The 17,962-nt window shown below is 35.0% G+C and overlaps 1 protein-coding gene across 2 annotated transcripts in view; it reads right to left on the bottom strand.

Annotated features, from left to right (window-relative positions):
• Positions 1–2,789: 2,789 nt before the first annotated feature.
• Positions 2,790–17,962, bottom strand: part of ATR (ATR checkpoint kinase) — a gene marked incomplete at its 3' end in the record, with an annotated part of 102,861 nt that continues 87,688 nt past the window's right edge. For both annotated transcript variants that reach the window (XM_080934922.1, XM_080934923.1), the window contains 9 exons: positions 16,837–16,971; positions 14,854–15,054; positions 13,167–13,310; positions 11,544–11,694; positions 8,206–8,362; positions 7,938–8,091; positions 6,777–6,928; positions 3,723–3,828; positions 2,790–2,963 (listed from right to left, as the gene is read on the bottom strand). In XM_080934922.1, the coding sequence (XP_080791048.1) occupies positions 2,790–2,963; positions 3,723–3,828; positions 6,777–6,928; positions 7,938–8,091; positions 8,206–8,362; positions 11,544–11,694; positions 13,167–13,310; positions 14,854–15,054; positions 16,837–16,971 (1,374 nt within the window). The remainder of the gene's footprint in view (positions 2,964–3,722; positions 3,829–6,776; positions 6,929–7,937; positions 8,092–8,205; positions 8,363–11,543; positions 11,695–13,166; positions 13,311–14,853; positions 15,055–16,836; positions 16,972–17,962) is intronic.

Genomic DNA, 17,962 nt, shown 5'->3' with positions numbered 1-17,962 from the left:
TTTGACCGTCGACACTAATTCCAGTCGGTGCAGAAACGAAACCAAACGCCCCGCCCGGGCCTTCGCCGCCGCCTCCGGCCGTCGCTCGGAGGATGACAACACAAGGTCCGCCAAACCATAGAGGAAACAGTGAGCCTAGAGGGGCAGGACGGCGCTGGTGGGCGGTGGGTCCTGTCTATCCCGCTGCCGGTCGGCTCTTTCATACTCGTTGGTGAAGGCACAAAAGGCGGGATCTGCGCATGAGGTGAGTTCAGGTTTAAAATTCCAGTTGAGGTGTGGACTTGCAGATGGTATGAAAACGTTTGGTTAGATTTATGTTAACTTGAAACATAGCAAAGTCGCGGGGAAGAGAAACCTCAACTGAGAAAAATGCTGCTTCCAGATTAATGATCAATGCGGGAGGACCATCTGATGGCATGCTGCTGCCACCCCTGGGCGGGTGGTTTTATGGTATGTAAGAAAGGCTGAGTGAACAAGCCAGAAAGCAACGTTCCTCCACAGCTTCTTCACTCCTGCCTCCAGTTCCTTTGATTATGGGCTGTGATGTAGTGTAAGCTAAACAAGCCCTTTCCTTCCTAAGTTGCTTTTGGCCATGGTGTTTATAAAAGCAATAGAAACCCTAATAAGAAAGGTATTGGACATCGCTTTTTGTACTATAAGCTTATCGTCCTGGGATCGTTAAATTCACTATTTTTCAGCACGGACTTTAAAGTTTTGGTTAGTTTGTGAGGGGAGTTATTTTTTTCTGAGTAATGTAAAACTACAAAAGTTTTTTTCTAATTTTTTACTTTAAGAGTTTTATAACTTTTCTCTTCTTGTATTAGATTATTTACGTTACAAATGTTGCCTGCCTTCTCGGTCCCCCTCCCCGAGTTTCTCACCCCTCCCCTCAACTCTGAGAGGGTGCTCTTACACCCACCCCCAACCTCACGTTTCAACTAATGTCATCCCCATCGAGTCCTGGTAGCCTCACATCCCAAGTCTCTGGATTTTCTAGAGATTCCTCTTGCCTCCACTGCTCCTGGTTCTCTGATATTCTTCTTAGTCCTGATACCTGATCCTGCCCCTCCTTTTCCGCTCCCCCTCACCTCTCCCACCCAGTTTCCTACCTCCTTCTCCCAAGATGATCTTATTCCCCTTCGAAGTGGGTTTCAGGTATCCACACTTGGGACTTCCTTCTTAAGCTTCCTATGGTCTGTGAGTTGTATCATGGGAAAGAGTAATTTCCCACCATTTCAAGACTCTGGGTTACTCCCCTCACCCATAATTATTGATATCATGCTTCAAAACAAAGAAACCACATAACACAAAAAGTCTGTTGTCACTTAGGAGGCTTAGGAGGATCAGAAGTTAAAGGCCATCCTTAGGTACATAGCAAGTTTAGGGCAATCCTAGGTGATATGAAACCCAAACTCATAAACCTGTGTGCATGAAGTTTGAATCTCAGCACCTGAAGGATGGAGACAGAAGATCAAGGTCATCCTTACCTAAGTTCCAGACTCATCTGCCCTAGATGAGAACCTGCCTCAACCAAACAGGACAAAAGCCACTATGAACATTTCTGTTCCTGTTTTCATTATGTGACTTTCCTTTCAAAAGTACTTCAGAAGTTACTGGATTCTTTCCTTTGGTACTGCTTGTCTTCTATGATCAGTACTTGGACAACATCCATCTTTAGTCAAGAGAAACTTGACTTCAGTCTCCATGCAAGGGTTGTATAGAGAAGACTCATTCACATGCACTTTCTCCTCTTATTATCTACAAAGTTATACAGAATACAGAATATTGCTTTATTCTTTTTTTTTTTTTTTTGGAGACAGGGTCTTTATGTAGACTAGGTAGTCTAGTCTTAAACTCAGATTCACCTGCCTCTGATTCCTAGGTAGTGAGATTGAAGGTGTGCACCACTACACCCAGCTTTTTTCTTTTTTTCTTTTTTTTTTACTTATTCACATTACATCCTAACTGCCCCCCACCCCCCCTCTCCTACAATTCATTCCCCATTCCTCCCCTACTTCTCCCCCAACCCTGGTACTTCAAGTCTCTGTAGGGCTAGGCACTTCCTCTCCCACTGGGTCCAGATAAGCAGCCCAGCTAGAATATATCCCATGTACAGGCAACCCAGTTATTTTTTTCTTGGTTTAAAGTGTTAGTCTCATTGTGTTTATACAGGTTAGATTTATAGAAAATATTTTGCTATAGGAAATGAACATCAGATTGAAAAATTATAAAGCATTTAATATTGACCTTGACCTGAATGTAAAAGATTAGATTGGCATTGTATTTTAGTTAGGGTTTTACTGTTGTGAACAGTCACCATGACCAAGGCAACTCTTATAAGGACAACATTTAATTGGGGCTGGCTTACACAAGTTCAAAGGTTCAGCCTAGTATCATCAAGGCAGGAGTATGGCAGCGTCCAGGCAGGCATGATGTAGGAATAGCTGAGAGTTCTACATCTTGTTCTGAAGGCAAACAGGAGCCCACACTCACAGTGACACAGCTACTCCACCAAGGCCACACCTTCTAATTGTGCCACTCCCTGGACCAAGCATATATAAACCATCACACATTATACTTAGAAAATGATTCTTAAAAAAACAATATGGATAGAAATTAATAGATAACTGAACCCATTATTTTAAATACTGTAAAAAAAAATCACAGAGAAATACTAGTTTCTCTGCGAATGTAAGCAAATGTATTTTGAACTTTAGAATTAAAAGCAAAACCACTGATTAATAACATGAATTTCAGATTATTAATATATTCTTTGAAATAATTTTATTTTACATATATGGTGTCCAACCAAGGTACATCTGACATAGTAAGTTTTCATCAGTAGCTTCTTGTATGAGGTAATGCACATGTCCTTCAATAGATAACGGCAACCCTGTTACTCTATTTCGAGTCTTGATTACACCTTGTAGTCGTTGTTCAATATCAAGAACATGGGTCTTGGCCTAAAGAAGATACAGAAAATCATTAAGGCTACAGACTCAATACAACTGTGTTTCAACTTTTCTCATTTAATGTTAGCAGTGTCTGACTAAACAGTAGCCCATTTGTAGCAATGAAACAAATCCAGTTGAGATCTCACTTTGATGTGCATTATAAAAGCCACTAGGTAACTCCACATACCTTAATTCCAGGAAAGTAATAATTTAAAAAATCTGTTTTGAGGGCAAGAGGAATAGTTCAGCAGTGGCTTGCCTGGTTAGACAGGAGACCCTGCTTCTATTCCCTTCCACTACCAAAGAAAGTAAAGCAAACAGAAAGCAACCTATTTGAAATGTTAGTTCTTAAATATTTTAGTGACGATTTTAACAGTGGTGGCAATGTTCCAATGGCTAGTGCATTTGTGCATGCAAATGGAATTTTAAGTAACTACTTGGGATTCTTTACATCTCTCTTAAGAAAAAGCATATCAGAATGCAAAATTGAAAATGTTATTAGAAAAATAATTTTGGACTGTGGGATGAAGTCTGGGGTTGTTAACATTAATTAAAGCATGCACTTAGCATACACATGGCTTGAGTTTCAAGCAGAAAAAGGAGGTTGGGGGAGAAAAGAAACCTTCAGTGTATATCTGTCAACTCTGAGGTTTTAACCAATTTTAGATTTCAGGATAATCAATTCTTTTGGTCACTGATAATATCTGGAATCAGTTCTCATTTAAAGAGAGACATGATTAGCTCATGCCAAGTTCAGCTTTTACCAACCTTTTCATTAACAACTTCCCCGGTTTCATTCGGTGGTGCTTTGGAATGTCCTTTCACTGGTTTACTCCATTCCACAAGAGGATCATGCAGAAAAGTCTTTAAGACACTGAAATTGAAACATATAATATAGAAATAATTCCCTTTTGCAAATAATTTATTCCCTTTGCAAAAGAAGAAATCTTTACTTAAGTCAGTACTTAAAAGTAGAATACGTGAAGAACAGAAAGATAGAGGTGTTTTTATTTTGGGGGTATAGAGGGCAAGGTAAGGGAAAGGTAGAGAGGTAATGCCAAGAGGGCCTCAGGAGTTTTGAGGAGAGTAAGATGAATTCTATGACATCTCAAGATGTATACTGTCAACTGTTAAATGCGTATTTTTAAAAAAGATTTATTTATTTATGTGAGTGCACTGTAGCTGTCTTCAGGCACACCAGAAGAGGGCATCAGATCTCATTATAGATGGTTGTGATCCACCACGTGGTTGCTGGGATTTGAACTCAGGACCTCTGGAAGAGCAGTCAGTGCTCTTAACCATTGAGCCATCTCTCCAGCCACTAAATAAGTATTTATTAACTTATTCTCTACCATGTTCAAGGAATATACAATACCTTCAATTACATTACAGATCAATCCACATCTTTTTGTGCTCTAGACATCAACTCCAACTGCCTATGGGAAACTTGTTTAGATATATTACAAACATCTCAAATTATCTTCAAAACAAAATTTATTGTCTTTTTCTATATTTTATATTCCTAAATTAGTAACATCATTTGTACTCCTGCCCTGAACAAAAAAAAAAAAAACTATCATCTTTAACTGTTGTTCATCTGCCATAAAATTTTACACACAAAACCAGTTGAGAAATCTTGATAAAGAAGTAATTAGAATGTTCTTCCTAATTTCAAAATTTGTTATAAATGTAACCATTAAGGCAGTGGTTGGGTAGTTAGCATATTAACACATAACTCATTATAATTACTGAAAACCAACTGACCATTTCAATAAAAAGTTAGCACAATTAAATGTTGGAAAAAGTCATATCAACAAATGGTAGCCAAATGTGGTAACATATTCCTATAATCCCCCCTCAGCACTCAGGGAGACAAAGCATCTTTGCAAATCCAAGACCAGTCTGGTCTACACAGTGAGTTCCAGTTCAGTCAGGGCTATATAGTAACTAGCATCTTGTCTTAAACCAAAAAAAAAAAAAAAAAAAAAAAAGTTGTCAAGACAACTGAATTTGTATAGGAAAAAGAACAAAAGTAAACTATTTCACACCATAGACAAAGTAACATAAAGCAGATCAAAAAAAGGAGCTAAGTCTAAATGATTAGAAAGAAACAAAACCACAGAAAGCCAAGACAGCTTTTTATTATTATTAATTTACATGTGACATAAATAACCAAAATGAAAATATAAGTAATTTATGACTTTAGTAAAATTAAAGACTTTGGCTAAAGATATTAGACAGGTGGTAGTTGTGTGCTTAAGTGTATATCTAACATACTGAAGGCCCTGAGTTCAACCTCTAGCACCAAAAACAAACTTTTATGACTGAATGGGGACTGAATGGGGATGGTCAAAGTGGGAGAAAATAGGGGCTGAAGAGATGGTCCAGTGGAAAAGAGCACTGGATATGGATAAAACCGAGTACCAACATGGCAGCTCATAATTGACTTTGACTCCAGTGCTAAGAGATCAAATGCCCTTTTCTGGCCTTTACAGGTACTAGGCATGCATGTGGTACAGGGACACCCATGGACACACAATTTTTTAAATTAAAAAAAGGAGAGAAAATATTTGTTGATCAATGTGTCAGAAGGCTCTTGTATCCAGAGCAAGAATTCTTACAATTCAGGGATAAAAGATAACCCAATTAAAAAAAATAAAAACAGGCAAAGAAAGTATGCAATGTAGCATACATGTATATCTCCAGCTTCTAGAGATGCTGGGTCAGGAGGATGGACTGAGTCCAGGAGTTTAAGGGTAGACTAGATAGATAATACAGTTAAGACACACCACACCAAAATAATATGCTAATGATTTTTGTAGACATTAATGCAAAAAAGATATACAAATGCTAATAAGGGAACAAAAAGTCAATGCTCTACACTCCTGGTCATTAGCAAAATGCAAATTAAACTACAATGAAATATTACTTCATTTACTTCATAGTCCATAGGATGGCTAAAATAATGATAACATTTTCAGTGTTGGTGAAGACAGAGGAATGGAAAAGTCATACATATTACTAATAGAATTATAGATTTTATAACTGCCTTGGAAAACAGTTTGAAGGCTATTCCAAGTACCATGACTCAAAAGTTCCACTCATAGGTATACATAAAAGAACTGAAAATATTTATGCACATAGAGCTTGTGAATAAAGTTCACAACATCCTATCAATAATAGGCCAAAGGTGGAATTGCTGTCTATTACCTGATAGTTGAATAAATAAAACATGGTTTCATTAATATAATAGAACACTACTTGGTAATTAAAATGAATGAAGTTCTTACATATGATGAACCTTGAAATCACTATGCTATATGAAAGAAGATGGACTAAAAGGTCACAAATTACATGATCAAACTGATTTTAAATGCCCACTGTAGGAAATCCAGAGATAGGGAGTGGATTAGTGGAAGTAGAAAGGAGGAAGGAGTTGAAAAGAACTGGTAATGTCCACAGAACTGTTCTGTGTCAGGTACTGAATGTATCTTAAAATTAGAGAATACTAATGAATGAATAATTATAGGACTATACTGAGACCCTCAGAAAAACTTTTTGTGGGGTGGGAGGTGACAGATCTCACTATGTAGCATTGATGGGACTGGAACTCAGGATGGCCTAAAACATGTGATTCTTTTGCCTCTGTCTCTTGAGTGCAGGGATGACAAGCATGGACCATCATGCCCAGCCTTAAGTTATTATTTCTAAAAATATACTTTAAGTAACACAGAGTGGTTTCTATGTAAAGAAAATGTATTAATCGACCAGTATTTATATTCAAGGTCACTAGTAGATTATTTACAAAGTACATACAATTACCTCATTAAAGGTTCTCTCTGATCCCTCATCAGTCTCAGTGTAACTTCACATGCTCTTCGAAACAGACCTTCTGTTCCCATAGGACCCATTCCATTAACCATATTATGAGTCAGTCGAAATGGTACAATTTCTGGAACTTCAAAAGTTTCTCCCTTAAAAACAAAGTTTTATTATATGGTAATAATAAACTTACAAAACCTTTGCTCAAAGAGTTTGGAACTTCATGTCTGGACTCTTAGGAAAGAGAAAATATATCCTCCAAATATTTATGTAATTACATAGAGTCATCTGTTGAAAAAAAGCCATGTAACACTGCTTTGCTTTTGGGTGATTTGAAACCATGGCTTAATCTTAGTTATAAGATTAAGATGAATGGAATCGCTTTGTCCAGCTTAGTATGCTATTATTATAGTACATATTTACACATTCAATATTCACTCCCAATAACATAATGTGCATCTATTCTCATGTCTATTGTTCTAAATTCTCCTTTTCTATGGTTTGTTCTATACCATTTAACCATTTATTTATCTTTTTATTTATTTTTTTTCAGCCGAATCTATGGACTTTTTCATCTTCCTGTGATAGCTAATGGCAACCCAAAGAAGACAGGTCAACAGAAACTGAAATGACCTTCTAATTTTCCTCCAGAATTGTAATAGGAGAAAATTATTGAAATTCTTAAAGGTGTATCCATTAGCCTTAATTTACTCTCAAGGACCCACTCTGGAACTGTTTGTTGTAGCTGTTATTATTATTTAGTTGCTAGGGCTTGAAATCAGAACCTAGCACATATTGGTAAGTGCTCTACTACTGAACTGTACCCTAGCTTGACATTTAACCTAGATCAGACTTATATACTGTCAAATTTGGAAATGTTAAACAACTCCAACTTTATGAAACTAAGTCTTTGTAAAATAAACTGAGCTGCCCAAGTTCACATAGCTAGTAACTCAGTCAGAACTTAAAGCTCATCTTTCATAGATCAGTCTTCTAACTTCTCTCTGCATCCTAAATAGCTTTTCTAAGGTATCCACTGATGAAAACCAGTCAAGAGACTCCATGTTATGCAGCCATGACTAAAAGGTATAGCTAGGGAGAACAGTTGTTGGGGAAAGAAAATTTGAGGTAATATATCGAATAAACGAAGTCACGTCATACCTTATTAAAAAGACAGTTGAAGTCTACATGTACACATTCACCAGTGAAAGAATCAAAAAGAATGTTTTCACCATGCCGGTCTCCAAGCCCCAGGACATAGCCAACCATCGACATGACAGCAGTAGAGCGGCAGTACGCAGACCTGCTACTGTACCTACAGAAGCACAATGCTTGTCAAACACTTCGTGACAGGTTAAATACATATTTTTTAAAAAGGTAAACATTTTAAAAGAAACATTAAAGTATAACAATATTCTTGGTAACTTGCCATGATGTAGGATCAGGGAATGTTCTCAGAAACCACTCGTGAAAAACAGGAGGGTGCCTGGGCAGGAGTAATTCTTGGAATACTTTGAGTTTTTCAGATAGAGCTGCTGACTTTGGTAGCATACACTGGCGAAGCTCCTTTCCTGTCATATACACTCCTACAGAGCAGAATGATTTTAATTATTTGTATAGCCAAATGAAAAAAGAAAAATAATTTTGTTAAAATATGAAAGTGTCAATATTCGCTCCAACTGAAAAGCAAAAATGGAAAAATACCAGTTATGCATATCAATCATTATAATTTGACAGCAAAACAATAATAAACTCTACTATTTATCTTTCTTTAATATTTATTAAAAGTATGGCCTCTAATTGTTGAAAATTAATGTAAACAAACAGACCCAATGTTTCATCAAATAGCTCCAGAATCTAAGGTTCAGAATAGTTCAGGTGTGAGCATCACTCTGGACTGCAAAAATGCTACACTCTTACTAAAATTATAGTCATCTTTCATGATCAGGATGTCATATTGGGGTAAATTGAATTACTAGGAAAAAGGACAAACTGGTACTCTGAAATAATTTACTCTAAGGCTAGTCTATGAAGTTCATGGATTACTGCTATTACTGTTATTTAAATCCAGCTCTCTATAGCCAGGGCTACTCTGGAGTTTAGGAATTTATTTTGTAAACTAGGCATCCTGAGTGCTGATATTACAGGTGTGCTCCATTACACCCAGTATGTTCCCAACTGTCTTTTCTTTTTGTGAGGCAGCGTTTTACTATGTTGTTCTGGATAACCTGGAACTCACTATGTGGACCAGACTGACCTTAGACTCAGAGTTCTGCCTGCCTCTTTCTCCTGAGAGCTATGATTAAAGGGTATCCAACTATGCCTGACATGTAAATAATTTTTTGTTTGTTTGATTTGTTGTTTTTGAGACAGGTTTCACTATGTAGCTCTGACTATTCTAGAACTCTATATGTAGACCAAGTTACCTCAAACTTACAGAAACCCACTTGCCTCTATCTTTTAATTAAAGCTTACACCAGCACTCCCGGCTCCAGCATAATACTAAGTCTTACAGTAAACCTTAGACTGAAAAGACTTATGGACAAGCTCATAGTTTGAGGCTTTTAGCCTTATTCATTGCATAGTTCTACTGTATTTATAAGATGGATTCTTAACATTTGATTGAGTCTTTTCAGTTCAAGATGTTTGCTCACCATGTGAACCTGAACTAGTTATATATATAATTTGGCTTTTAAATTAACATGCTATATAATAACATGCTCAGTATAATATCCATACTATAGTAATTTATCAAGGACAGCCAGGGCTATATAGTAAGATATTGTCTTAAAACAAAAACAAAAACCAAAAGAGCATCCCCCCAAATATGTTAGGGAGTAGAAATATGATCTTTGCAGATAGTTTAAGAAGAGTGTATTAAGATGGAATTTAACTCAATAATCCACAAGTTGTATTCTTATAGTAGGAAAAAAGAGATATGCCAGGGAGATGGGGTCTGTAGATAAAATGCCATGTAAGCATGAGGGTTTGACTTCAGGTCCTAAGAACTCATGTAACGCTAGATAGTGCTGTTTTATTATCCGAATGTTTCCAGAGCAAGATGGAGGCAGAGTTGAAGAATTTCTGAAAGCTCAAGGCCTGTTCTTCATAGTGACAAGAGACCCTGTCTCAAGGTAGGTGAGGACTGACAACCAAGTCATCTCTGACCACCACGTGCACACTGTAGCCGTTTTTATGTACATTAGTTTATGAAAATGATTAAAATATATTGTATACATGTACAGAATTGTTAAAGAATCAATTTTTAAATTTAAATAATAAAAGGGGGCATATTTGGCAGAGCACACCTTTAGTCTGGGCATTTTGGGAGGCAGAAACATGCAGAGAAAACTCTGAGTTTGAAGCCATCCTAGTCTACATAGTAAGAACCTGTATCAAAAAGAAATAAACAAAACTACCAACAAAAAACAGGTATGCAACAACATAGAAATTTGATCAGTTTTTTTTTCTATTATAAAGTTACTATGTTTTTTATTTCTTCACAGTGAACAGTTCTCTCATTTTGATGGCTACTCTTGGCTGTCAACTTGACCACATCTGGAATAAGTTATAATCCAGAAATGGAAAGCACACCTATGATGGAGATCTTGAGTCTGGAAGGCACAGTGGCTATGAAAAGCTAAGGCCCAGGCAAGGTGGCACATCTCTGAATTCAAGGTCAGCCTGGGACAGAGCAAGTTCCAAGTAAAGAATAGGTTAGGTCCAGGCATGGTGGTACACATCTTTAACCTGGGCCATACCATCCGCCTACATAACGACAGTGGAAAGGAAGGGTTTGTTTCTCTTCTCATCTGCTTGCACTTACTTGCCAGCACACCTGTTGGAACATACTTCTTCAGGACTCCAGCTTATACAGAAGACCAGCTGAATTACCTAGCCTTGTGGGACTGAGTAACTACTATAATATAATATACATTCCATAAGTTCTGTGACTTTTTAGAGAACCCTGAATAATACACTCATGAAAAAAGATTCAATATTACAAATGACCTGTTTCTTAACCATACTTTTGCCTTAGTTTTTTTCTTTATAAGAATTTTGGACATGATATCATCTGCAGCCATGGCTGACAGTGAACTCATATTCTTCCTGCCTTGGATTTTCCTGGATTACAGGCAAGCATCACCAAGGTTAACTACCTTTGCCTATTAATATTAGAATCCATTTATAATCGTTGCCTAGGATATCCATTCCGACAATGTTTGCTAGTTTATATATCCTATTTCCTTAGTCTTGCATTTACATTCCAATTTTACAATAAAGACCTTTCCTACTTACCTTTTTTGGAAAGTATTTGATTATGTAAGTATGAAGTTACACTTATCCTATTTCATGGCTTATAATTTTGATCAATATTATTTTTCTAAAGTCAATCCTAAGTTTCCTAATCCAACCAAATATCTTCATTTCTCTGACAGAAAACTAATTTTGTTATTCATTTGCTTATTTGCTGTAGTCAGATGAAGTATTTTCAGAATTGCTAACAAATATTTCAGAAAAATAAATGTTCACTTTTTTTTAAAGCTACCTCAAAAAATTTTCACACTGGGAAAAAGAAAAGAAAGGGTTCAAAGAAAGGAAGGGAAGAAAGAATACCTTACATGCTTCTGTGTAGAGAATATACAATTTGCTAGGCTTAGGTAAAATCTGTACATTGACATGATAAAAAGCTATTATACATATTTAACATGTTTGCAGCTAGCAACCTCCTAGTATACACTTCTATCATGAGAATAAATCAAATACCCTTCTCTTTATATATTTTGGTCAGAATAGGTCTCAAGCCAGCAGTGTTGTTCACCCATTCAATAATCCCACATTCATCATTCAGCGGAATAACTGCATATGTTCGGATATGAAGTTCTCTTCGACGTGATTCTGCATCTTTTCTTAAGCTCTATGGAAAACATAGACAAAAGTAAAAAAAAAATTCAGATTCCTATTATGTCAAATGTATCTAAATATTGTTCATTTCCTAGGAAAAGTGCTGCTGGCAGCCTGAAATGAATAACTGTGAGCGTTAGAGGAAGAAGCTATGCGACCATGCTCCTATTCTACCTCTAAACCTTAAAATGCCTGTGGAGTAGCGTCTTTTTAGTTCTGCACTATGCAAGTAACAAAATATTACATCTGAAAAGCATCATTTATAGCCACATCAACAATAATGCACTGTTTTCTTTTCTACTGCATTACAGATAATGATTAACTACTGATAAGTTTTTAAGCACAGAGACTGATGTTTTATCTAAGAATTGTTATTTTACTTTCCTCTCTGAAAACATCATAAGGAATATTAACTACCAAAAAAATAAAATCCCCCAAACCTATAATGCATATAAATCTGCATAAATAGATATAATTAACTTTTATTCTGAGACTGGGTCTTGCTTGTAAAACTTACTAATAAAAAATGAATTCCATTAGTCCACAATCTTTTCTCAAGTCATTTTTGGCTTACATATCAACATATTTGACTAACTTTCTTTTTTAACACAGAGAATTGTGACTTCTGCACAGAAATAAATTTTCCCTAAAAATGATTCTTTGTAGCCTCTCTATGCTGGAGGCCTTCCTGACTCAGTCCCCTGAGTGGTGCTACTACCACCATTCCTAGCTACTAAAAAGCCTTCAACTACATTTTCCATGTTTCTTTGAGTGTGATAGGAAGCACTAACAGAATGAAAATAAAATGCTAATGGTTATTTTCAACTGTGCAGTCATGAAAACAGAACCTATTGTTTTCTCCTAGCTTTGAAACAGAAACCTGAGGCCTGATAAGTAGTAAGAGAGATTTATACACAGCCATTAAGCAGAAAATATTTTCCTTCATTAATGTTTTATATCCCCATAAACAAAATAATTAACTGGAGTAGACAATTTAGATCTATGAATATATCCAAAAATCTGATAAGAGGGACTTGAACAAATATTGGTATACTCATTCAAAGTCTTAGAGCATTCACAATGGATAAGGAGATAAACAATGTAAATACACTAAATGGCACTGAAATATATACTTGATTTAAATCATAGTATATACATTTTATCACAAAAATGAGAAAATTAAAACATACATTCAATTTCAATAGTAATCCATCTTTCCTAATTCTAAAATGAAAGCAATGAAGTTGGACCAGATGGCATAGCAGGTCAGGGTACTTGCTGCTCTTCTTAAGGACTCAGATTTGGTTTTTAGTACCTATCTCAGGTGGCTCAGTCATCCAACTTTAGCTCCAGGGAATCTTATGCCTCTGGACTTAGCAGGCACCTGTATACATGTGCATAGACACACACACACACAGACACAGACACACACACACATACATATTGAAAATAATATAAATCTTTAAAAAGCAAACTGTTTCCAACCTTGTTAATCAAAGAATTGAATTCCATTAGTCTACAGTCTTTTCTCAAGTCATCTTTTGGTTTACACATCATGATGTAGAACTTCCCATCTGAGCCTTTTAAAGAGATTTTCTTTGGTTTCTGAAGAGAAGAAAGAACTTCTACCTAAAAAAATAATAAGTGTTATATTTAAGACAAGGATGAAATTCTTTGTTGGATTTGAATATTATGTTGAGTTATACATCATCATGATAAAAGAGTAAGCGGGAGTATGTAATATATCTGCATTTTAAAGTGTTCTTTTACCTTAGCTAAAAAGTAAGGTTGTTTATGAATAGAGACATACTTTCTTATATTTTTGGTTGTGAGCCTAGCATTTAACGACTGAAGCATCTCTCCAGCCCAGGACATAAACAGTATATAGGAAATTAAAAAAAACACCCTGACCTTGTCAGTAAAACAAGTACTTACATATGTATATTCAGCTAGTCCTTTCAAAGCAGTCACAAAATTTTGCATAATAAAAATGTTTATCAAAATGTTGGAAGAATATTATCAAAAAAATCATATAAATGTATGAAAATTTTCAAAAAATAAGTTTATCAATCGAAAGTATATTGTTGGGCTGGAGAGATGGCTCAGTGGTTAAGAGCACCGACTGCTCTTCCAGAGGTCTTGAGTTCAATTCCCAGCAACCACATGGTGGCTCACAACCATCTGTAATGAGATCTGATGCCCTCTTCTGGTGTGTCTGAGGACAGGTACAGTGTATATAATAAATAAATAAATCTAAAAAAAAAAAAAAAAAAAAGAAAGTATATTGTTTTTGAAAAAAGAAACTTCTCCAAAATGAAGCCTACTTCGTAATGTAAATAAGCTAAAAATTATTACTTAAGTTAAAAACAAAACATGATTGCAATAATGTACAATGTAAAAATAGTTTTGAATTGTCAAAAGCCATAGAAATTTTGTCGTAAATATGGAGTCTTTAAAAGCATTTCCCTAGGACTATTTCCTTAAAATAAGCATACATTTACAGCCATGTTTCATGGGTAGTCATGTGGGACAGAAGAAAAGGGGATGCCTGGCAAGTAAGAGGCCACAGACTCATTCCCAGCAGAGCTTTGAAAAATAGAGGGGTGGGACCAAGGAAATGTCAGTTAGTGGGGCACTTACTACACAAGTGTGAGGAACTGAGTTTGGAGCGTGCCTGTAATGCAGTGCTTTGTAATGAGGTAGAAGGCAGAAGTGGGAGGCTTTTGGAAGCTAGCCTAAAACTCTTCTGAAACAAAGTAGAAGGTGAGGACCAACACTTGAGGTTATTCTCTGGCCTGCTGTGGGCTGTGGCATACACATATTAATTCATGCATACATAGAGAATAAAATGTTATCTGAATCTTGTTTCCTCATAAGAAACAAATAAAAACATATTTCTCCATTTGCTCTCCATTTTTCTAGGACAAAAGAAAATATAGGAAAATACAGTTATGAAAAAATAGTCATAGTGAAATAAGAGCATGTGAAAATAAAAATTTTGGCTTGTTATGATCCCTCATCACCTAACTTTGTACTATAGTATAAAAAATTTTTATTTCTCTACATTTCTAGGGTTTTCTTTTTAAATAAACTCACTTAGATTTTTAGCTTAATTTGAAGGTGTAAATTCAACTACATTTAAAAATTATAATTATATAAAACTGAAGTTTACCACATCATCGAAGCCTGCAAGGTAGGCCCAGTGCCCAGGAAAGGGGTCGTGATTAGCATGGGCACCCAGGATTGACGGAAGAGTAGGTATCATGACTGACTGCAAGGGAATGAGGATTTCACTAAATGTTGGGTCTTCTACCAGCTTTTTAAGCATTTTAAAGTGAGTGCTCATGCTTAAAGTGGAATTACTTCCATCAACCTGGAAAAACAAACAAACAAACAGTATATTTCAATTTTTCTGAGTTAACCTTGAATTACAGAACTTTAATCACAGTAAAAATTTTACTTTTACAGTCTCAATTATTTAGCAGTGTTCAATGTCCTAAGTATTTTTAATCATCTCATTTAAGCCTCTTTATTTTTATAAATAACGTTCCTCTGTCACGGGAGTGTTTAACGAACAGATAGTAGAAATCAGAGATCTATTATCAGACATGAGAAAATCTGTAAATAACTTTGTTGGTTACCAAATCTCATTTGACAACAAAATGATACTGAATTTCTTAAAGTAAAGATGAATGCCATGTGTGTTTGATTATAGGATATTCTGATACATTTTTACCAATTCTAATAGCCAATATAAATATGAATACCTTTAAAATGAGAAAAAAATGAATTCTTAAGTGTAGTTTCCAATAAGGAACTAGGGTTTCACATAAAGAACTAAGCACCTGAACATGTAAAGCACTTACAGGGCCAGCATCCAATAAGTAAGTTTTTCCTAGTGTCAAATACATCAAAAGTCAAATAGAATTAATGGAAATAATGAAAGATTATGCTTTTGAGAACAGTTTATTTATGAAAGGAAAGGAAAAAAAATAGGGTCACCTGTATATTTTTACATAGAAATGGTTACTGGATTTTGATTGTCAAATGAACTAGCTGTTTACCTGATAAAGAACATTTCCTTTAGTAGTCACCCCATACACTTTTAACTCTCCTACATTTAGATTTCTCTCCTAGTCCTTACATAGAACAGTGATGTATTCCTTTATCCACCTTCCTACTTTAGTCACAACTATATTGAAAACAATAATTTCTACTCCAGATAAGAGGCATTGCTTCCTTCTTACAAATGTACCAGCAATTCTAGACATTTCTACTAGTCATCTGTGTTCCTTCATCACAATACCTGTACACTGAAATATACCCTGAAAAAATGGAAATCAAGAATTCATGCATAAAGTGCTTGCCTAATATGGATAAAGCCTTGGGTTTGATATCTAACACTATAAAAGGTAACCAACTAACAAACAAAAACTCCTCCATTCTCTTTCCTATCATATATGTGGATTAACATACAAGTTTTCAAAGCTTAAGGATATGACAATAGAACCAGAGACTCCTTGAATAAATTTTAAATATATTTTACATTTATTTATATTCTTTTATAGTTGATTTAATATTTTTTTACATAAAACTATTGATAACTATTAAAATATACTTTTAGAAAAATTCAGAAACATTGAAGACATATGAAAGAGGGACATATGTTACAAATTAAAAAAAACAGATTTATTATTATATTTATTAAATCATATAGGGAGTAGAGGCATTTGTCAGTGGTAAAGCCCTTGTTTAGCAAGATTGGGTTTCTGGTTCAATCTCTAGCATATTAAGAAGAGGGGTCAGGGTCCTGGAGAGATGGCTCAGTGGTTAAGAGCACTGACTGCTCTTCCAGAGGTCCTGAGTTCAGATCCCAGTAACCACATTGTGACTCACAACCATCTGTAATAAGATCTGATGCCCTCTTCTACTGTGTCTGAATAAATAAATAAATAAATCTTAAAAAAAAAAAAAAACGGAGAGGGGTCGGGGGAAAAAAGATGCAAACATATATATTTAAAATGTACCATTTGATATATTTTGATATGTGTATACTGATGTAGTTAAAAACTTTAGTGAAATGTATAAGCTCAAATCACATATAAGTTTCTATGTAACATTACTGGTTGATAAGCACTAAGATCTGTGATGGTACCGATTTGTTGCACAATTCGAGTAGCTTGTCTGTTAGGCGAGTTGCATCTCCAACAAACTTTTCTAAAGACTTTTTCATATGGATGGCTTTGGTTAGAATTTCCTTGCATCTGTTTACACGCATGGGATAAGAAGACTGTCAATCAAAAGAAAAAAAAAAAGGATAAATACAATTATATATGAAACCTGATTGGCAAGAATCAACTTAAAAGAATACATAAGATATGAGTTTATAATGTTGAGCATCCAGGAAATCAATTTCTTAACACCATTTTAATCCTTCAGCCTGTGAATATGTTTGATAGAATCTACACTAAAGAAACAATCCAATATTTTGAGATGTAGCACAACAGAAAAAAAGAAAAATAAAACAAAACCTTAATGATTTAATGAGTAGTCAGCTATTTTTATAATTTTGTCCAATTACAAAAATGTGTTGTCAAAAATATTAATATATCTAATATTAAAGTTATTTAATCATCTAATATTTAGGTGAAATAAAATTGTCAATTTAATTAATATTTACTGTCAAAAATGATTAGAAAAATGAAATAAAAAGTTACAAGAAAAAAAACTAATAAATAAGCTGAATTTTAATTTAATTTTTATTTTTATACTAACTTTTCTATAATATTTACTCGTTAAATATACTAATCAACTTGTATATGCCCACTAATAGATTTTCAAGATCTTGGATTAAAACACTTCAAAGTTATACATGGCTGGAGTGATGGCTCAGTGATTAAGAGCAGTTGTTTTCACAGAGAACCTGGGTTCAATTCCCAGCACTCTGATTGCAATCTATAGCTATTCATAACTCCAATTCCAGTGAATTCATCACTTTCTCCTGACCTCTGAAGTACACAGCCATACATCTAAGTAAATCACTCATACATATAAATCTTTTAAAAAGGTGCATACTATAAATATTACTAAAAACTCCACAGCAGTGCACTATTCAAGTCTTTATTCTACATATACTGGTCACTTCGTTTCATACAATAAATTTATCAAAATATCTAAAGAGGTAAATTTTTCTGTCTATAGAAAGTAATTCAAAATTACTAACAATACAGGCAAGAACACTGGAATTTGCATTTCTATACTTGCTCTAAAAGTACATGGCA

Source organism: Micromys minutus (genome assembly GCF_963924665.1).
Source record: "Micromys minutus genome assembly, chromosome: 21".
Taxonomy (NCBI): domain Eukaryota; kingdom Metazoa; phylum Chordata; class Mammalia; order Rodentia; family Muridae; genus Micromys; species Micromys minutus.
Note: the sequence above shows the minus strand (reverse complement) of the source record. Positions and strands in the feature narration are given on the sequence as shown.